Genomic DNA, 22,737 nt, shown 5'->3' with positions numbered 1-22,737 from the left:
TCCAGCGAGCACAGGCCCAGTGCCAACTAATGCTCATCATAGGTTAACCTACTCAAGTTGAACTGGGTAGTTCGGCAGATGCCACTGTGATAGAGAGGATATGGGATTTTAAACTCAACCTAAGTACATGCCCTCCTCTACGACTGCCTGAGTTATGGACACCCCATACAGATATGAATCCGTTTCGATAAATATCAATCAATTCAACCAAGAATCAGTCATGAAAAAAACACTACAACCTCCCCACTGCAAGCACACACCAGTGTCTCTTAAGCACACAGACTGCCTGTTTAACCATGCAAGGCCACGTAATAGAAAGTGGCAAGCAATTGCTTCTTTTGATACATGGTACATGGATAGGATAGGTTTAAAGGGATATGGGCCAAACGCAGGTAGGTGGAACTAGTGTGGATGGGCATCTTGGTCAGCGTCGGCAAGCTGGGCCAAAGAGCCTGTTTCCAAACTTTATGGCTCCATGATACTTTTGCAAGATACTCTATTAAATCATTTAACAGCAGACAATTTAAGGCTGTTGAAACCAGCTTTTCAGAGTGGGACATCCTGATTCTGCACCTTTGTAACTTTGCTGAGGAAGACAATAACTAAATGTTTGTTAATTGGCTCTAATCAGCACCATTCCTTATAATGGTTACCATATTGAGTGTTTTCATGTATTTTCCGATTTACGGACATCTGTTAAAAACAGAACCTGTTCACAACCCAGGGATGGCCTCTATTGCAAATAGTCTGCTTCATCCCGAGACAGTGGCCAGGGAAGGAGACTGATTATTGGCAAGGATGCAGCATTTCTGGTGAAGCTTCAGCATTTCCAATAATGAACTGAGAAATATTGGGACTCATCCCAGACTCAGCATTGCTCATCCTAGTAAAAAGACTATGGAAGGGGCAATATGGTAATGAAAATATGGAGCAGCACATAGAGCAACAGTACAGATGAAAGTAACTTCCATATCTATAAATACAAGGGACCCTATTACCCCCCCCCCCCCCCCCCCCCCATCATATTATGTGACTGGGGTGCTGGGAAACAGGCATTGTGGTGACTTTTCCATAATATAAACCCTGCATTATCTGTGTCTTCATCAGGAAATGGGGGTTAAATCAAAATTATGCTATTTGTGATTTTATTCCGTATGTCAACTTTTGAGTACTTTTTGCTTTGTGAATTCTATAAGGTAGAATTCTGTGGTAGTGCTTTGTGAATTCTGTAAGTAGAATTTTTGTAACCCAAAAGGCCATAAAGCAGGGGTTGCCTGAAGGGACACCAAGCATGTGAATGAAGCAGAGAACTAGTCTTCATGGCACTCTATGCATATGTCATTGCTGGGAAAGATCTGGCTTAAGTCAAATTGATAATATCAAAACTGAAGCCAACCTGTCAGAGCGAGAGACATGGACTCATTCTCAATTTAAGTTAAATAGGTGTTCAACCTATCATATCTTCCAGACATACAGTTTTAGTTCTTTTTTTAAAGTTGGCAAATATGTGGTAAGCCTGCCTCCTGCTGATGAGTATGACGACATATTGTTGTGTGATCAGGGCCTATTTCCTTACCTTTGAACAGATCTTAGTTTAGTTTAGAGATAGTTTAGTCTTTGACCCACCGATTCCAAGCCGACCAACGATCACCTGTACACCAGTTCTATCCGACACACTAAGGACAATTTACAGAGGTCAATTAACCTACAAACCTGCATGTCTTTGGAATTTGGGAGGGAGCTGGAGCACCTGGAGGTCACAGGGAGAGCATGCGAACTCCATACAGACAGCACATGTAGTCTACCGCTGCACCACTGTGCTGACCAGATCTTGATACAACATCATGTATTTTAGCTCAAGTGTTTAATGCATTAAGGCAGCAACCCTCATAAAACTGCTCTTTAAAATTTACAACACAGAAACTAGAATCTCAACACCACACATTTCCTTTGCTATTCTTCTCAAATTCAATCTGAGCATCTGCTTGAATTTGATGGCTGCTTTAAGCTGGTGGGATGTGACCCAGTTCAAGGAGTTGCTCGCAACGCAAAAATAACGAATAGGATGTCCGAATGTGCATACACTTAGCTGGGAACTCTTCCTATCCTACACACGATGGCAGCACGGTGGAGCAACGATAGAGTTGCTGCCTTACAGTGCCAGAGACCCGGGTTCAATGCTGACTACTGGTGCTGTCTGTACAGAGTTTGTATGTTCTCCCTGTGACCTGCGTGGGTTTTCTCCGGGTGCACCGGTTTCCTCCACCATTTCAAAGAAGTACAGGTTTCTAGGTTACTTAGCTTCCATAAATTGTCCGTACTGTGTGGGATCGAACTAGAACTGGTGTATGGGTGATCAGGGCAGGTACGGTGGGCTAAGGGCCTGTTTCCATTCTGTATCTCTGAACTAAAACTAAGTGGATGCTGCTTCAGATATTCTGAATTACAAGTCCACACAAAATGTATTCTCTCTCATGGTCTCCAATCACACCATGTGTACTCAGGGCTTCACACAATAATACTGTTCATGCACAAATAGCTGAGCACTGTACTGTCGCTGCTCTGGAGGTTCTAAACTAAATTATCAAGAACATAAAGAAACAAGGAACTGCAGATGCTGGAATCTTGAGCAAAACACAGAGTGCTGGAGTAATTCAGTGGGTTAGGTAGCAATGTTACAACATTTTGAGATTTTAAAAATCAAGTCTGCAATTTATCCCATCAGATAAAGCATAAAATAAAGTTTAATTTGACACCCAATTCACTTTCATATCTTCAGTATTAAAAAAGTTATGGCCATTTTCATATTCGAAATTAGCATCTTGTTCCCTATTGCTTTTCCATTGACTTAACACAAAAGCTGTGATCGAGGACAGTCAAAAGCCCATAACTTTCTTAAAAATTAAGAGAACTGAAAGAAAATTTCAGTTATTGTAGATTGAAGCATTCTGAAACAAATATGAAACAATCTTACTTGGATGACCTGAAATTAAAGCATATAATTAGTTAGTTACCTAATTGTAGCTAATTACAAAATTCAATTACTAGATCTAAACATCTATCCATTTCTTAAGAAAAGGTTAACATGTTTAAATAGCCTAAGTGTGCAAATAACATTCACACAAGAATTCACAATATAACATGATTTTTAAATCTTATTGTCATGAATTTATAGGCCAAATGGAAGGAATTTAATGTTTAATTCCCGTAAATTAATGGCCATTTTAATCATCTTGCAAGTGTGTTTTTGTGGAACGCAATCGATTGGAACGTTGCGGTTGCAGTGAATTTAAACCCCATATCAGCAGGAAAAACACTGCCGGTTCGTATGGGGCCAAAATCACATTTTCGCCAAGGAAATGGTGATTAAAGTCATCCTAAGAAGCAAGTTTATATGTAAAATACATGACTTACATTATGTTTTGTCCCCTACGTGAGATCTGTCCCGTTGTCGGCGTTGATGGCGTTAGAAGTCGCTGTTTTATTTTACTCCAGCGATTAAATGATCCCGCGATTTTTTTTTTTAACTTCCGAGAACGAAAGTCGGAACGATTTTTCTGCAGAGCTGGCAGGCCAAGAAAATATATCTCGGACAGGCAGGAGAAAACGGCATTTTAATCCCCCCCCCCCCCCTCAAAGGCGCCAAAGCCGCGCACACGGCCAGTGGCAGAACTGCAGCGCTGCTGAAGGTAAGTATTGTAACATACCTAGATTAGGCTGCATTTGTGGAGGACAGGCCCTTCAGAGATGCTGCCTGGCCCGCTGAGTTAATCTAGTACTTTGTGTCTTGCTTATCATCATGAATACCTTTGTTTGTGCACTCAATCAATAGTTTCTCCAATGTACTCTAGTTAATTAGCCAACGTAAACATTCATTTTGCCTGGAGGAGCTGCAGTGAAGATGGCTCTCCTGCCTCAAGCCAAGAGCCCAACAACACTGCGCTATATTACCAGAGCTCCAGTGTTGAAATGTATAACAATGAAATCAAACTTTTAGTTGTATTGTTATATCACATTACAAATTCTTGCTCAAATCATTGTCTCTTTTGATGCCTTGTGACAAACTAAGTTCATAAATGGTTGTCTATGGTACCTATGGTTTCCTGGCTCTAAATGTTACTTCCGACATGCTGCTTGTTAGTACATGAAAGATGACTCACCTTCCGTACCCAGTATGGCATTGTATGTGTACTTGGAGAGCGATGATGAGTATTAATTACAACAACAGTAATGAAGATTGAACTGATGACAAAAATCATTGTAAAAAGCATGTATTTGCCAATCAAAGGCACAGCGCTGGAAGTTGAAGGAATCAGCTCAACAATAACCAGAAGGAACACAGTCAGAGACAGCAAAACGGAAATACTCAAAGTCATCTTTTCACCTGCAAGAAAAAGAAAGAGCAGAGCTGTATAAAATACATGCGAAGTCACAACAAGGAAAACCTCTCCCATTTGTGAATGTATTTACAATGAGACGAGGGAGTATTTTTAAATTGATGGAACGAATATGGGCTGAAGTGAGATCAGGAAAACAAATCAATGAAGGAGTCTGACTAAAGGTAAAGAGCACAAGCAAACCTCGTGAAGATTATAACCGTTGGAGAGAAAGCTCATAAATAATGGTATGAAGAAAGAGACAGGTTATGTTATCCTTTGATGGTGCAACAAAAAATAACTAATTTGACGAAAACAGGGAATTAAAGTGCAATACATAGCGCACTGCAAGGGTGAATATAGGTGAATATGAGGTATGTGAGAGAGGGTTTAAGTACGAAACAAGAGAAATAATGCGGGAGTGAACATGAGATCTATTGGAGAGTGGATATTACTTGGTATGTTTATGCCTAATGTGTAGTTGGATTGTCACTGAACTGTATGTAAATGAGGGTAGCTAATGTCATCCCACTTTTTAATAAAGGCGGGAGAGAGAAAACAGGGAATTATAAACCAGTTAGCCTGACATTGGTGATGGAGAAGATGCTGGAGTCAATTATAAAATATGAAATAGCGGCACATTTGGATAGCAGTAACAGGATCGGGTCGAGGCAGCGTGGATTTACGAAGGGGAAATCATGTTTGACTAATCTTCTGGAATTTTTTGAGGATGTAACTAAGAAAATGGACAAGGGAGAGCCAGTGGATGTAGTGTACCTGGACTTCCAGAAAGCATTTGATAAGGTCCCACATAGGAGATTAGTGGGCAAAATTAGAGCACATGGTATTGGGGGCAGGGTACTGACATGGATAGAAAATTGGTTGGCAGACAGGAAACAAAGAGTAGGGATTAACGGGTTCTTTTCAGAATGGCAGGCAGTGACTAGTGGGATACTGCAAGGCTCGGTGCTGGGACCACAGCTATTTACAATATACATTAATGATTTAGATGAAGGGATTCAAAGTAACATTAGCAAATTTGCAGATGACACAAAGCTGGGTGGCAGTTTGAACTGTTAGGAGGATGCTATGAGGATGCAGGGTGAATTGGACTGGTTGGGTGAGTGGGCAGATGCATGGCAAATGCAGTTTAATGTGGATAAATGTGAAGTTATTCACTTTGGTGGCAAAAACAGGAAGGCAGATTATTCTGCCTTCCTGTTGAGGGTATAGTCTGTGGTGGGTTTTTGACTGTGTATGTGTGGGGGACGGGGGGGGGGGGGGTGGGGGAAACTTTTAGATCTCTTCCCTGTACGGGGACCCGACCTTTTCCCTATCGGGTCTCCGTTGCCGTTGGGGCCTAGCGCCGTGGAGCGGCCTCCAACCGGAACGACAGCTCAAGTCACGGAGCCGGCGGAGCTGCGGACCTACCATCATGGAGCTGGCCGGCTTCGGAGCGTGGAGAGCTGTAGTGGCGCGCTGCTGCGACCCGACTCCGGTGGATGGTGACACTGGGAGCTCGCGGGTCCGCAGTGGGAGACTGCTTCACGGAGCACCAGCAGCGGTAACTTCTCCTGCCCGAATTGCGGGGTTGTAAGTGACCTGGAGCGGGGCCTTACATCGCCCGGCGCGGCTTAAACAGCCGCGGGACTTGCTAGCGCCCGCCGGGGGCTCCAACATCGGGACCCGGAGCAGGGCCTTACATCGTCCGGCGCGGCTTTAAGTGGCCGTGGGACTTGCTAGCGCCCGCCGGGGGCTTTGACTTTGACTTCGGGAGAGGAATGGAGAGCAGGGGAGAGACAAGACTTTGCCTTCCATCACAGTGAGGAGGAGATTCACTGTGATGGATGTTTGTGTAAATTGTGTTGGTGTGTGTCTTGGTTCTTTTCTTGTATGACTGCAGAAACCAAATTTTGTTTGAACTTCATGTGAGGTTCAAATGACAAATAAACGGTATTGTATTGTATTGTATTATCTGAATGGTGTCAAATTGGGAAAAGGGGAAGTACAACGAGATCTGGGGGTCCTTGTTCATCAGTCACTGAAAGTATGCATGCAGGTACAGCAGGCAGTGAAGAAAGTGAATGGCATGTTGGCCTTCATAACAAGAGGAGTTGAGTATAAGAGCAAAGAGGTCCTTCTGAAGTTGTAAAGGGCCCTAGTGAGACCACACCTGAAGAATTGTGTGCAGTTTTGGTCTCCAAATTTGAGGAAGGACATTCTTGCTATTGGGAGAGTGCAGTGTAGGTTCATGAGGTTAATTCCCGGGACTGTCATATGTTGATAGAATGGAGCGGCTGGGCTTGTATACTCTGGAATTTAGAAGCATGAGAGAGGATCTTATTGAGACATGTAAGATTATTAAGTGTTTGGACCCGCGAGAGGCAGGAAACATGTTCCCAATGTTGGGGAGAGTCCAGAACCAGGGGCCACAGTTTAAGAATAAGGGGTAAGCCATTTAGAACAGTAATTAGGAAAAACCTTTTCACACAGAGGGTTGTGGATCTGTGGAATTCTCTGCCTCAGAATGCAGTGGAGGCCAATTCTCTGGATGCTTTTAAGAGAGAGTTGGATAGAGCTCTTAAAGATAGCGGAGTCAAGGGGTATGGGGAGAAGGCAGGAGTAGGGTACTGATTGTGGATGATCAGCCATGATCACAGTGAATGGCGGTGCTGACTCTAAGGGCCGTATGGCTTACTCCTGCACCTGTAGTTTATTGTCTTAAATAATTCCACCATACACGTGACAATACCAGTGAACCATTGAGTCTAGGAATGAAGGTGAGATACAGGAGCAAAGATGGCATACATGAAATAATGGGAATGAGAGTGGAAAGAGAATGGTAATGAGGACGAGTTCATGAAAGGATATGGAAAAAAGGGGGAGGGACAATGGTTAAAAACTGGAGAGAAGGCAAGTGAAAACCAACTTTGAACACAACAAATGTCAACAGAAGGCAAGGAGAAAGTACATAACAAATCAAAAATTGGAACAATCTCAATTTGCATTTTACACTTTCTGATAGTATGGAGTGAAAATTTCCCTGCAATTACGGCAAAATATAGTAAAATATTTTAAAATATTCTTTATCCTCAGCAAAAAAAATGTGGCGGAATGCGTGGCAGAATGAGAAGATGAATGCGAGGTATATGGGAATGGATTTAGGCACAAAACAAGAAAAGGAATGTGGGAGTGAACATGAAATAGACGGGAGAGTGGATGTGTGGCACATCAGAAAGTCTAGGAATAAAGATGAGATACATGAAGTAGCTTAGGAGTAAAGATGGCTTACATTAAATTATGGGAATGCGAGTGGAATGGGAATGGGAATGAGGATGAGTTCATGGAAGGATATGGAAAGGAATGGATATAATTCCCATACATAAAATTATGGGAATGCGAGTAAGGAACATGAGAGAGCATGAGGATAAGTTCACAGAGGAACGTGGGTGAGAAGGGGAGGAACAATGGTTAACACCAGTAGAGAAAGTGAGTGAATGGGAAATTCAAACCAAATTGCATTGAATCTATTTTACTAAAATGCCGCGGAATTATATATTGTTTGACAGAGATCACTAAAGGACTGCTGCGGAAAGAGCCTAAAAGATAGATTTGTAAAAACCTGTGAAAAACACACAGAAAATTAAGGAACACAAAAGACAAGAACATTACTAATCAGAGAGTGGAAACCAGGAACTGCAGATGCTAGTTTACAAAAAAATACACAAAGTGTTGGAGTAACTCAGTGGGTCAGGCTGCATCGTTAGAGAACATGGATAGGTGACAATTCAGCCTGGACCCGTAACGTCACCTATCCATGTTCTTTAGGGATGCTGCCTGACCCGCTGAGTTACTCCAGCACTGTGTGTCTATAACTAATCGGAAATTGGAACTATCTCAAATTTGCATTTTAGAATAACTGCAAAACATATCAACTACCTTCAAATATTCTTTTCATACCTGAATCAGTTGGCAAGTAAAATACTAATCCGGTTAAGAATGAAAAGAGCAGACAAGGAATGATGACATTCACAACAAAATACAGAGGGATGCGTTGCATGATGAAGTGGTAGGTGATGTCCAGGTAAGGAGTATCAGGACAGCAGGTGTAGTACACCCAGTGCTTCCATCCACGGTAATCTTTCATTACCCATTCTCCACTCTCCATAAAGGTACTCAAATCAGGCCGGTCACTTTCCTGAATAGGAATCAGAACATTGTAATTATGTATCAAGTTAAATCAACAACTGAATATAAATATATATCTATATATATACATATATGAAGATATTTGGACAGGTACATGGATAGGAAAGGTTTAGAAGGATATAGGCCAAACACAGTCAGGTGGGACTAGTGTAGATGGGGCATGTTGGTCAACATGGGCAAGTTGGGCCAAAGGGCCTGTTATCATGCTGTATGATTCCATGACTCTGTGTATACACATATATAATACAGCATAAAAACAGGCAAACAGGACCTTCAGGCCAACTTACCCATGCCAACCACGATGCCACATCTACACTGGATGTCGGCCATCTGTATTCTATCGCCTGTCATGTTTTTTTCACTTCCAGTTTTTCCCCCACTCTCCCTACTACAATCAGTTTGAAGAAGGGTCCCGACTCGAAATTCACCAACCCATGTTCCCCAAAGATGCTGCCTGACCCGCTGAGTTACTCCTGCATTTTGTGTCTTTTTTTAATCAAAAGATTTGTTCTTTTATGATCAACTGCATAAAGCAGGTGCTATCTGATGAGTAAATACAGGATTTAAAAAAACAGGTGAAAGAGGAGTTTCCATTTTATCCACGTAAGTGACCTTGGGCTGTAGCTTTGTGTTTGCTGTGCTAGATTAAGATAGGAACATAGTGGGGGGATAAGGGAGAATGGGGGGGCTCCACTCATGATGTGTCAAATGTCATTCCTGGTTGGTGCAGCTCGAACTAGATCGTCTATTCCTGACGATCATTTTCCATTTGTTCCTATTCCATCAACCATGATGTTATATTTATCAGCGAGAGAACACAGAGCGGTGCAGCACAGAAACAGGCCCTTCAGCCCCAAATGTTTATGCCGATCATGATGCCTGGTTAAACTAATCCCCTCTGCCCGCACGGGATTCATTCCCTTCATTCCCTGCACATGCATGTGCCTAACTAAAAACCTCCGAAATGCCCTTATCGTATAAACCTCCAACATTAACCATGGCAGCCAGGCACCCACCACAAACAGAATGTGTAACAAACTTGCCGGACACATCTCCTTTAAACTTTGTCCATCTCACCTTAAAGCTCTGCCCTCTAGTCTTTGATATGTCTACCCTAGGACAAAACATTTGACTGTCTATCTATGCCTCTCAGAATTTTATGTATTTTCATCAGGTCTTGCCTCAGCATCCGACGCGCCAGGGAAAATAATCCAAGTTATATATTTATTACTTTCCCCATTTCAGGTATGATGTTAATTTCTACAATAATGTTTCTATTTTCAATAATTCATACTAAAATATAGTAGATATACCAGGAGCAGGATGAATCTGTTATCTGGAGTAAACCTATTTTTCTGACCTGCCTACCCATTAAGATCATGGCTACAGGTGACATCATTTTGTTAATGGACAGTTTCAACTTAGACTACAGGCCTTACAGCAGACTTCAACCAGTGACAAATGTCACCTTTTATTAGTATAACTGAAATTATGGAGACAAGTTGCATCCATGTAATGTACCTGGGATTCTTATTGTATTTACCTAGCCATTACAAACAGGATTTTATAAAATGCTATTGAATTTGATTAGCTTTAATTAGCCTGGGAATCTATGTGTTTTGTTCTTTAATTAACTATAAAATAATGGTTGACAAATGTAGGTTAAGATAGCCTAAAATTAAGATTATTCATTTAATCTTATGAAAGTATTAATAAAAGATATAGTTTAAACTGTATAAATAACTTTTTTCTGATACAGAGTAGTCACTGAACTGTATTTTCTTGTCGCTATCAATCAATAGATTGATAGAAAAAAGGGATTTGGCTGAGATATTAAGCGTCACAATATTGCCAACTACTTTGTATTCAACCTTACAAGATACAAAAATACCCAGGAGAGTTATGTTACCCTGATATTTATTCTTAGTGCAAATCATTACTTTGTAGCTGAGAATAATACTTTAACTCAAAAATATCATTAATACAATAGAAAATAGATGATAGCATTTTCTCTGTGCTTTCGGATATATAATTTTCAGACGCCAATTTTAAGATATAAAATGTAAAAGGTATAAGTATCTCTTCAAGTTAATGTGATTAAAAAAAACAGGAGTGTCTTTGCAAGGAGGATTGGTATAAAATCTAAAATATCAGCATCTTTCTCAGGCTTATTTTTTTGAATGAATAAACATTGAACATCTTGGTTATGAAAATGGCACGTGCTTTTTAGTCTTAATTACCGGGTACTTCCAAGGAGAATCCTAAGTAGAAGGAAATGAGGGGATGGATGGGAGGAGTGTTGGAGGATAGTTAAAATATTCAATCAACTTGTCCCGGAACTCCAACAACCACCCTTCCCCCTTTTCTCTCCCATGCCCTCCCCTTTTCAACCGCTACCCTGTGTTACAACTGGACTCCCTCCTATTTCTCTCCTCCTCTTCCCCCTCCTTTTACACTCCTTCTTCTGGCTTCAATATTTGCAACTTTCAATCAGTCTGTTTCACAACTTTGCTTTTTTATCTCTATGCTTTATTCCAACAATCTGCCTATCATATAATGATTCCCCCTCAACTGTATCACCTATATCCACCAATCACTCGCCATGCTTTGCCCTGCTCCTCTTCTCTCCCAGCTTTCTCCCCTCCCCATTACAATTAGTCTGAAGAAGTTTGCCGGCCCAAAACAGAGGTGTTGCCTGACCCACTGAGTTACTCCAGCAATTTGTGACCTTTTCTGGACCTGACCTGTTGTGCGGGCATTGCCTGGATTTACCTTTCTCTGCACTAATGGACCTTCTGCCTTTGAAAGGCAGCCTATGAGGCTGAGAATTTCAGAGCCACAAACAGGCCTCAGCGCATGGTACTATAGGAGAACCAGCCGAGGAATGTCCTGACGGCCTTCAACAAGTTGACCCTTTCATGGGCTTTTAGCCCTGATAGTTAAACACTAACAAATAATTAAAAACCTTAATATAAAATAACAATAGCTTATCTCTGGCCATCCACTTAACGGAGCGGAGTTGCACTTCCAATACCACCTATCCCCACCTTAAGCTGATGGCCAATGTAAGATGTGACCTCCCCCTCTCATCACACATCTGGGCCCCACTGCCAGACTCAATGACGAGTGGCATTGGCAAAGCAGAAGGTCAGATGTGTAGCATCTCCCATTCTGGACATTTGGCGCATTTTAGAGGGTGCATGGGGTAGTGGAGGTGTACAGGACAGGGAAGCGCTGAACATCAAGGATTGACCATGGATGCGATGGATGCAAATATGAACAGTTCAGCTTTTCTGAAGCTGTGCTACACAGTTCTGCCACTGGAGGTCCCCCATGAGCTTTGAGAATTTAGTGTCACGAAGCAGAAAATTATCTCTTTAATTTCATCTACAATACATATGCCTGAACATTGGTATTGGTTTGTTATTGTCACGTGTAACAAGATACAGTGAAAAACTTTATTTGCGTGCTGTTGAGTTAAATCACACCATACAGGGGTACAATCAAGCCATGCACAAGTACAACGGACAGTGTGTGACTTGATTGTACTAAAGAAAACAGAATACAGTGTTAAAGCTTTACAGTGTTTCTCCTACTGAGAAAGTGCAGATAATAAACTGCAAGCGTCACAATGAGGAAGGTTGGGAGATCAAGAAATCACTCTTAGTTTATAGTCTGATAACAGCAGGTAAGAAACTGCACCTGAATCTGGTGAAGAGGACTGTCAAGCTTTAGTATCTTCATGCCAATGCGAGGAAGGAGAAGAGGGAATGACCAGGGTGTTAATGGTCCTGGTTTATGCTGGCTGTTTTCCCCGAGGCAGCTTGAAGTAAAGATAGAATCAATGGGGGGGGGGGGGGGGGGGGGGGGGGGGGGGGGGGGGGGGGGGAGGCTGTGCAGTGTGAAGGACTGGCCTGCATCCATAACTCTGCAATTTTTTGTGGTCTCAGTTTCAAACCAAGCTGTAATGAATCCTATAGTATGTTTTCTACAGTGTGGCACGGTGGTGCAGCAGTAGAGTTGCTGCCTTACAGTGCTTGCAGCTCCAGAGACCCTAGGGTGCTGTCTGTACAGAGTTTGTACGTTCTCCCCGAGGCCAGAGATCTTCGGTTTCCTCCCACACTCCAAAGACGTACAAGTTGGTAGATTAATTGGCTTGGTAAATGTAAAAATTGTCCCTAGTGTGTGTAGGATTGTGTTAATATACAGTGATCACCGTTCGGTGCGGACCCGGTGGGCCGAAGGGCCTGTTTCCACGCTGTATCTCTAAACTAAAGTGTATCTTCAGGAATTGATAAGATACCAAATTGATACCAAATTTCATTGGTTTCTGAGAAAGTGGAGATGTTGGTGTGCTTTCTTGGTTATAGCATCAATGTAATTAGACCAGGACAAAGTGTTGGTGAGATTTATGCCCAGCAACTTGAAGCTCTCAACTATCTCCACTTCCGCAACATGAATGCTGACTGGGACATTTACTACACCCATTATCCTGAAGTCCATGACTGATCCCTACACTTCAAGGGACAGATTGCTGCCTTGACACTACGTTATTAAGTTTTCTATCTTCTTCTTGTATTCCATCTTTTGCTGAGCTATAAGGAGAAGCTGGATAGGCTAGGTTATATTCCATGGAGCTCTCTCTTCATTCTGCCAAAGGCTATCTACTTTTGTAACTCCCACTTAAACAAGTTTTCTAAGTTTGTTACAACAGATGTATTCAGCTTTCATGGTGCGCTGACAATCTATTATATGCTTCCACCACTCAGTGTGTAAAATACCTTAAAGCTAAGTTATCATTTCATTCTGCCAAATTGGAGTTTCCTTTCACAACTACCACTGAATCACGTTTTCTAAGTTTGGTGCAACAACTATGGAGCAAGGAGTGCAGCATCCCCAATAAGGATACAATAGATCTTCCATTAAGGAGCAGAAAATTAGAAAGACCGAGAAACTGATATGGGTCCCACTGGGTACAGTGATTATCCAACAACCCAACCTGGAAACATGTATGAATATGATCAGGACACATTACAACTAACTTGGTTTGAAACTGTTCTATCCAACACTGAAAGAAATAGCAGTGCATTGTAGATGCAGCACAGTCCATCACACAGACCAGTTTCCCTCCCAATCATTCCATTGTCACTTTACACTGACACATGAAACCTGGGAACATTTGTGGGAGAGAATAAATTAGTATTCTGCGTAACTGAGAGAAACAGACTAAGAATAGACATTTTGACTGGTGTTTAAAGAATAGACATTTGGACAAGTAATGAAGGCCTTCCATATCAATATCTGAAGATGAGGTTGACACAAAGCGCTGGAGTAACTCAGCGGGACAGGCAGCATCCCTGGAGAAAATGGATAGGTGATGTTTTGAGTCAGAACCATTCTTCTGACTGATTGTGGGAGGGGGGGGGGGAGAGAGTGGAAGAAGGGAGGTTCCATGATAGGCCGATTGTTGGCTAGGGACAGGGTGATCAAGAGGGATACATCGTTACAAACTGTGGAACTGGTTAACTGACTTTTAGTGGAGGAAGGAGAAGAAGGTGGGGGGGGGGGGGGGGGGGGGGGGGGTGAGAAAAGCAAGGGGAGGGGGAGGGGAGTGTTTGTCCGAAGAAGAGGTGTTAGGCTTCACATGAAAAGACAGTGCTCGATTTCATTTAATATTATACAAATGTCAACATTTTTGATGAAGATTTAAACATACCGGGGATATGGAAACTTTTGTACCATCATATGTCCAGATTCCCAGCTTCATGCTACAATTTTGTTGATCAAATGGGAAATGTGTTACAATAATTTCACAGTAGCTTTTGAAAATTGCTGGAGGTGTCCAGATTATTTTTCCTGTATGTTCCAAAAGGACTTTGGTCATTTGAACAATGGCAAAATCACCATCAGCACTGTAGGGAGATAAAACAATTATTACTGAAAACTATTATTTTTTTGGCAAACAACTACATTCAGATGAACTTGCTTCATTAGACAGCCAAATATATCTATGGATACATTAATCTCTTGTTAAATTCCAATAATCAAAGTAAAATTTTAAAAAATGAATTAAAGAATATAATTTCAGGTGTAAATTGAGGTTTATTGTCACGTGTATCACGATACAGTGAAAAGCTTTGTTTTGCGTACGATCCAAAAAGATCAGATGTACCATATATAAACGCAATGATTGTCTTCTACATTTTAATAATTTTACTAATAAATGCATTTTTTTAAATGGCATTTTTGTTTTGTTGATTTATATCTGTTTTTCAATTCCTCCCTTTTATATGTATTTTCCCTATGGTTTGCCAAAGAAAATAAACCTAAACATTCATATAACTGATAAAAAATATATAAATAGTGGCATATGTTTACAATAGTGAAATTCTTAACCAACGGCAAGTGGGAGATCACTTGATAACAAGATCGATTGCAGTAAGAGGTTTGGGGAACTGTACCGGGTTGCACAGCCCAGCAGCGTGACCGTGGAATTTCCCAAGTAACAGTGATGGAGCACTTTCGTTGCAATGATGTTATGCTCACTATTGCAAAGGAAACACCATTGCAAAGAAATAACACCATTGCAAAACATAACGCCATTGCTAAATTCATTCTGATAACAGAACATTTAGAAACAGGAACATTATTAGCCAGAATCAACATAACTTTATGAAATAAATGTTGCTGAACCCATTTGGGAATAGATTGTGTAAGTGTCCAGAGCCTTTTGCTCACAGTAGGGGAATTGAGAACCAGAGGACATCGGTTTAAGATGAGGAGGGAAACATTTAACGGAAACCCGAGGGGTAACTGTTTTACACAAAGGGCGGTGGGAATAAGCAACGAGATACTGGAGGAGGTAGTTGAGGCAGGTACTATCATAACATTGACAATTGGATAGGACTGGTTTAGAGGTAATGGACCAAGTGTGGGCAGATGGGACTTGTGTAGCTGCGGCATGTTGGTCGGCATGGGTAGGTTGTGCTCAAGGGCCTGTTTCCATGCTGTATGACTCTATGACTCTAAATGTATAAGAATGATTTGAGAATGTAACTAGCAAGATAGATTACAGGGACTCACTAGGTATGGCATATTTTAATTTCCTATGGGCATTTAATAAGGTGCCACATAAAAGTTTTGCTTGGAGACAAAACTAAGAGCATACATTTTACAACTTAACAAGCTGTGATGAATGAGTGCCTCTGGGATCAGTGCAGGTCTAAAGTGACCTACAAATGATGTTTATTACAAATTAAAGGACCAAGTGCAAAATAGCTACGTTTGCAGATAATACAAAGTTAGGTGGAAAGTAAATTATGATAAGGACATTAAATATCTGCAAAAGCTCATAGGTAGGTTGAGTGAATGGGCGATAACTTGGCAGATGAAATACAGCAAGTAAAAATGTGAAGTTACCCACTTTGGAAGAACAGAAAGATGGTTTATTAAAATAGTGGAAAATTATCAAAATCCATTGCACAAAAAGTCACCAGGCAGGTATACCTGTAATTAATGAAAATAAAATGTTAGTTTTCACTGCAAGTGCAGAAGTTAAGCGGTCCTGTTGGAAATGTACACACTTTTAATTACACCACATGTAATGCAGAGAATAGTTTTGGTCACCTAATTTTAAGACGCACATGCTCAATTTTAACAATATTTTATTTTACAATAAAATTTTACAATAAAAGTTCATAGGACTGATTCCTGGGATGAGAGGGGAGGGGATTTAAATAGTGGGAGATTATTAAAACTGGTGCTCAAAATACCACCACGTATTCTTGTAATTAATTAAAATAGAATGTTAATTTTCACTGCAAGTACACAGGTCAAGAAGACTTGTTGGAAATGTACATGCTTTAAATGAGCACACTGTGGATACCGAGCAGAGTTTTGGTCTTATTTATAGAAGCACGATGGATTGAAAAGTTGCTCATTTGCTCTGATCTGATAGACTTGGGGATATGGTCTCAGAATAAGGACTTAAGACTTTTCAGTCTTAATACTTAAGACTGAGATGTGAAGACATTTATTTTCTTACAGGGTACAGATCGGTGAACAACTTCAAATATTGTAATTAAGTAAATTCAAAACAGGGATATTATTATTTATGCACTGTAGGTTAATGGATAAATGTAATTGAGCAGAAAGATGTGTTGCAGCCAAATTTCATATCAGATATCATTTAATTTGATGGCAGAACTGACGAGGGCCCCTGTTGTCTACTTATACTCCCATGTCTTATATTCTTTCTTCCAAATTCAGTTTCGTTGAGTTTAAAGATATACCTTAGGGCCCATGGCAATGAACTATCATCAGTACACTAGTTCTGTCCTACACACTAGGAACAATTTACAGAAGCCAATTCATCTACAAACCTGCACGACCTTGGAATCCGGAAGAAATCAGAGCATCTGGAGAAAGCCCACGCAGTCATAGGGAGAATGTACAAACTCCATACAGAGAGCACCTGTAGTCCGGATTGAATCTGAGGCTCTGGCACTATTAGGCAGCAACTCTACCACTGCACCACTGTATCAAAATATCATTCATCAAAATAATTCAAACTTTGAAAAAGCCAGGGTTTCTAACCCATGCTTACATTTTTTAAATATTGCTGTTTACTTACTTGTTGTACAGAACTATATCTGGTAGCCAAATATCTGCAGAAGGCACCCTGATCTTTTTAATTCCACCATAGTCCTCTGGAGTCCAGCGAAGCTTCACGTCAACCCATTGCTAAAGAAGAAACAACTTCCCAATGTCAGTTCAATCACGCTAACTAACTTTAAATGTGGCTAGGCAGCAATAATTACTACTTTTTAGACACAGTGCAATGTTAAGCATTTAGCAGAAATGTTTTACCAATATTGAAATGTAGAGCTTAGGGAATAAAATCTATTTACCTGCCTGAGGCGCACATTTGTTTCCACAATTTGATTTACTTCATCCTAATGGAACAATTGTACAACTTTAGCCAAGAATCAAAATACACTATTATTTTAAACAGACAGTTATGTGTAGAACTGTAAGAACATTCAGGTACATGCACTATTCAGCAACCATGTACATTAAAATATAATAAAGCCCTATTTTCAAACTAAGTCAATACTTTCAACTGTTGCATTGCATGGTCTCAAAATATCTACCAGAAACTTAATTGAAATTGTACTATCTTTTGGAGATTTCAGAATAATAAAAGAAAATAATCCAAAGATATGATTATTTTAAATAATAATAAATGCTGGCATTCCATTTACTTAATTTCCAGATGGTATTGAAACATTTAAGTAAAATTTGAGATTTGTGCCATGAAATTTCAAAGAAATGCAATTGGTCCTGTAATAGTTAATCGGGGGCATAATCTACTTAGCTTGTTTTGTGCTGCTAAAACAGAACAGTCACTTTCCCAAACAAAGATTTGGCTTTCTTTGAGATCTGCCTGCAAATTCCCCCATTTAAATATGGCAATTCATTTATAATTTTCATATTTTGATTTTGGAATAACGTGAAGGTACATTAGAGGTATCAACACAAGACACAATAACCAGGCAAAAGAACATAGAACAATATAGTGTAGGGACAGGCCCTTTGGTCACAATGACCCTGCCAAACATGATGTCAGGTCCTCTGCCTGCACATGATCTTTTGCTTCCAGCATATCCATATGTTTATTGAAAATCCCTTAAATGCCCCAATTCATACCATCTGCCTCCACCACCACACCCGCCAGTATGTACCATCCTCTATCTGAAAAAACTTGCAAATCACTGTAAAAAATTATGAGAGGCATATATAGGGTAGACTAGGGCTTCCCAACCTTTTTCGTCCCATTTACCCCTGGCAACTTTAATAGCACATAACAATGTTATTTCACATATTTATGAACAACTAATGATGAACAGATACCGGCATACCAGAACCAAACACAGTCAGTCAATGAGAAAAAATATGTACAAATCCAGAATCAACAAATTTACCCCCCAGGTAGGCGAAATCTATCCCCCCCTAGGGGTAAATTTACCCCATGTTGGGAACACTTGGGGTAGACAGTCACAATCTTTACCCAGGATGGAAAAGTCAAATACTAAAGAGCATACCTTTAAGGTGAGGGGTGCAAAGTGTAATTGAGATGTGCGGGGTAACTTTTGTTACACAAAGGTTGGTGAGCACCTGGAACGTGCTACCAGGATTGGTGGTTGAGGCAGATCAATTAATGACATTCAAGAGGCTTTTGGATAAGCGGTTGGATAGGCAGGGAATGGGAGGGATATTGATTATGTGCAGGTCAATTTGAGATGGTCTTGGCAATATGCTTGGCACAGACATTGTGGGCCGAAGGGCCTGTTCTTGTGCTATACTGATCTATATTCTAAACTTTACTGGTCTTACCTTAAAGCTATGCCCTCTAGTATTTGATTTTTCCAACTTGGGGAAAAAGGTTTGTACTGTCTATCCTATCTATGCCTCTTGTAATTTTACATATCTATCAGGCTTCCCCTTAACCTCTGACACTCCAGAGTAAATAATTCAAGTTTGTCCAACCTATCCTTAAAGCTAATGCCCTCTAATCCAGACAGCATGCTGATAACTTTCTTCTGCATCCTCTCCGAAGCCTTAACTTCCTTCCTATAATGGGGTGACCAGAACTGTACACAATACTCTGAATGCAGCCTAACCAAAGTTCTATAAAGCGGCAACACAACTTCACACTGAGACCAAATGCTGACTGGATGGCCATTTCGCCGAACTCTAGTCCTCAGTCCACCAAGGCCATCTCTTGGTTGCTAACCATTTTAACTCCCTTTCCTATTCCCATAACGACCTGCCTGTCCCTGGCCCCCTCCATTGCCAGAGTGAGACCACATGTCTGCTCTCATCTCAGAGCTTTTTCTCTAATTTTCATCCCTAGACTTTGTCCACCCATCTGCCAATCAAACCCCTTTCACCTGTATCCACCTATCACTTGCCTAGGTTTTGGCTCGCCACCAGCTTTCCTCCCCCCTACTACAAACAGTCTGAAGAAGGGTCCCGACCCGAAACATCGCCTATCCATGTTCTCCAGAGATGCTGCCTGACCCGTTGAGTTACTTCAGTGCTTTGTGTCTTTTTGTAGAGTGTAGGTCCAGTCTACAATATATGAGGCTAGGATTATCGGGTCACAGGTCCCATGAGCTATGGGTATTTTTCCTTAGCCTCAGTGGAGGCTCACCAAGACCACACCTCACGCTTTAGGCTCTGCTGGTTGCCTGACGCCACATCCTCCTGTACATTATGCAGTCCACTCAGAAGAGCTGAGATTGAAACATAGAAACATAGAAACATAGAAATTAGGTGCAGGAGTAGGCCATTCGGCCCTTCGAGCCTGCACCGCCATTCAATATGATCATGGCTGATCATCCAACTCAGTATCCCGTACCTGCCTTCTCTCCATACCCTCTGATCCCCTTAGCCACAAGGGCCACATCTAACTCCCTCTTAAATATAGCCAATGAACTGGCCTCGACTACCCTCTGTGGCAGGGAATTCCAGAGATTCACCACTCTCTGTGTGAAAAAAGTTCTTCTCATCTCGGTTTTAAAGGATTTCCCCCTTATCCTTAAGCTGTGACCCCTTGTCCTGGACTTCCCCAACATCGGGAGCAATCTTCCTGCATCTAGCCTGTCCAACCCCTTAAGAATTTTGTAAGTTTCTATAAGATCCCCTCTCAATCTCCTAAATTCTAGAGGGTATAAACCAAGTCTATCCAGTCTATCCACAAACAAAGCATAAGCTGAGTTGTGACCAAATGTTCAGTCCTGATTAGTATAGTAGCAGCTGCATGTTTTACTCAGCTTCTGAAATTTGGTTCAGGGGACCGGAACTTTGGAAGTAGAATTGAACTAGCAGCCACTTATATATGGTGAATTTAGTGTTAGCAGCCAGAGATGAAATTCTAGACATTTTTGGTATCAGAGGAATCTGAAGTCGGATTAGAGATTAAAAAAGAATCATTCTGCCTCGCATGCTGCATCTCTGTCTTACTCTTCGTTTTTCTCCTCCTCCCCAGCAGTTGCCGTTCAGTGATAGATGAGTAGGAAATTAGATTTCAAACTAAGAATGACTTACCATCTCCCCTTGGGATAGCTGTAAAAGTCTGCAGCTGTCTCCTGCTTCACAAGAATGCCACAACAACCATATAAATAGAGACATGGAGCATAGAAATGGGCTCTTCATCCCAACATATCTTTTTATCCATCCATACTAATTCCATTTGCCTGCAATAGGTCCATATCCTTCTATGTCTTGCCTATTCGAGTGCCGGTCTAAATGCCTCTTGAATGTAGTGATTGTGTCTGTTTCCCCACCTCTGGCAGCACATTCCAGGTGCCATCCAAACTCTAGTAAGATCATAAGATCATGGAGCATAGGAGCAGAACTAGGCCATTCGGCCCATTCAGACTGCTCCACCACTCGATCATGGCTGATCTATTTTTCCTCTCAACCCCATTATTCTGCCTTCTCCCCGTAACCGTTGATGCCCAGGTGTACCACAGACCACCCACAAAATGGTGGTGGAATATTGAGTGAACTCTCGTAGAGTTCAAAGGCCTTTGGAACTTTCTTAAGTTCTAGACTCAGGTAACTGAAGAGAAACCCCACAACATGTAAAACTTTGCACTGAAATTCAAACTAATTATAGAATTGTATTAATTAATGTAATCTAGTTGTTTTTTGCTGATTATTTGTTGCGCTCATGTATAAAGTTGGTACTGCAATTAAACTCTGAAGTTGGTGCAACACAGAGGTGCAGCTGGTATAGCTCCTGTCTCACACCGCCAGAGACCCTGACCTCGGGTGCTGTCTGCGCAGAGTTTGCACGTTCTTCCTGTGACCATACAGGTTTCCTCCGGGTGCTTTGGTTTCCTCCCATATCCCAAAGACGTGCAGGTTTGTAGAATAATTGGGCTCCGTAAATTGCCCACTTGTGTGTAGGGAGTGGATGAAAAAGTGGGATACCATAAAACTAGTGCAAATGGGTGATCAATGGCCAGCAAGGACTCAGTGGGCTGAAGGTGGGCTGTTTCCATGCTGTGACTCCAAAGCTAAAACTAAACTAATGCAAGGCTATAATTGGCCATGTGAGTGGCAGTTGAACTATGCAGGTCATCATTCTTCCACAAACACAGAAATGACTAGCTTCATACCACATTGATGAGTTGAATCAGCTGCAGACCCACTGTGACATTCACACAATGCTTGTGATTCTCCACTGGACGAATCACCTTGTTATATCTTTGGAATAAATTAGCCACCAAACGCGTTTCATGTTCAGAAGCCAACACCAGACCTGTGAAAAGACAAGACGGAAATACATTTTGTAATATGTCCTTGATCATAGAATCGCGGTAGCCTTATTTTAATTCTCATTGTATTTTTCCATGTGATAATTGGTTTATTAACATTCGAGCATTTTATAGACCCATAGAATCAAACAGTGTGGAAACAGGCCCTTCAGCCCAAATGGTCCGTCAACCAAAATACCCCATCTAAGCTAGTTTACTGGCATTTAGCCCATATCGTTCTTAACCTTTCCTATCCACCTAACCTTTTATTGTTTTCTCTCAATTATCTGCATCTTAGTTATTCTTTTCTTTCTTCCATTCGCTTAGACTCTTCACTATAACTTAGCCAAAAGTAACGGTTAACTGTGTTGTTATACTGGCTATCAGGTGATGAGAAAGAATCCTTTGCAACACCTTTCTGTTCATTTCCCAATGTGTAGAAATACCTCAGCACTCTGACTTTATTACGGGTTTCATGGACGTCCTTTTACATTCTTGTGTTCTAAAATGTATTTTTCTTCCAAAAAAATCATTATATTTGATATTGTTTTCTTCACGTTAACACCGAAACACCAGCATTATGTTATCACCAACTCATTGGCTATGTTATTTTCTAATAAATTGTCATCATACCATAGGTATAACTTCCCACCAACTAATAGCGGAAAGGGACAAAACTACTGGTTTAGATGACAAAAAGGATATCAGATGCTGGTATCTTGAGCAAAAAACAAACTGCTAAAGAAACTCAATGGTTCAGACAGCATCTGTGGAGAGACAGACAACTTTCGGGTATAAAACTTTCACAAGATCTCCCCCAGATC

At 41.1% G+C, this 22,737-nt stretch overlaps 1 protein-coding gene across 2 annotated transcripts in view; it reads right to left on the bottom strand.

Moving 5' to 3' along the window:
• Positions 1 to 22,737, bottom strand: part of chrna1 (cholinergic receptor nicotinic alpha 1 subunit) — a 38,449-nt gene that overhangs the window by 11,696 nt on the left and 4,016 nt on the right. For both annotated transcript variants that reach the window (XM_033023922.1, XM_033023923.1), the window contains exons 2-7: positions 21,776 to 21,918; positions 17,495 to 17,539; positions 17,218 to 17,327; positions 14,302 to 14,497; positions 8,337 to 8,574; positions 4,161 to 4,384 (exon numbers count right to left, since the gene is read on the bottom strand). In XM_033023922.1, coding sequence (XP_032879813.1) covers positions 4,161 to 4,384; positions 8,337 to 8,574; positions 14,302 to 14,497; positions 17,218 to 17,327; positions 17,495 to 17,539; positions 21,776 to 21,918 — 956 coding nt within the window. The remainder of the gene's footprint in view (positions 1 to 4,160; positions 4,385 to 8,336; positions 8,575 to 14,301; positions 14,498 to 17,217; positions 17,328 to 17,494; positions 17,540 to 21,775; positions 21,919 to 22,737) is intronic.

This window comes from Amblyraja radiata, chromosome 7 (genome assembly GCF_010909765.2).
Source record: "Amblyraja radiata isolate CabotCenter1 chromosome 7, sAmbRad1.1.pri, whole genome shotgun sequence".
Taxonomy (NCBI): domain Eukaryota; kingdom Metazoa; phylum Chordata; class Chondrichthyes; order Rajiformes; family Rajidae; genus Amblyraja; species Amblyraja radiata.
The sequence above is the reverse complement of the archived record's forward strand: the minus strand, read 5'-3'. Positions and strand labels throughout refer to the sequence as shown.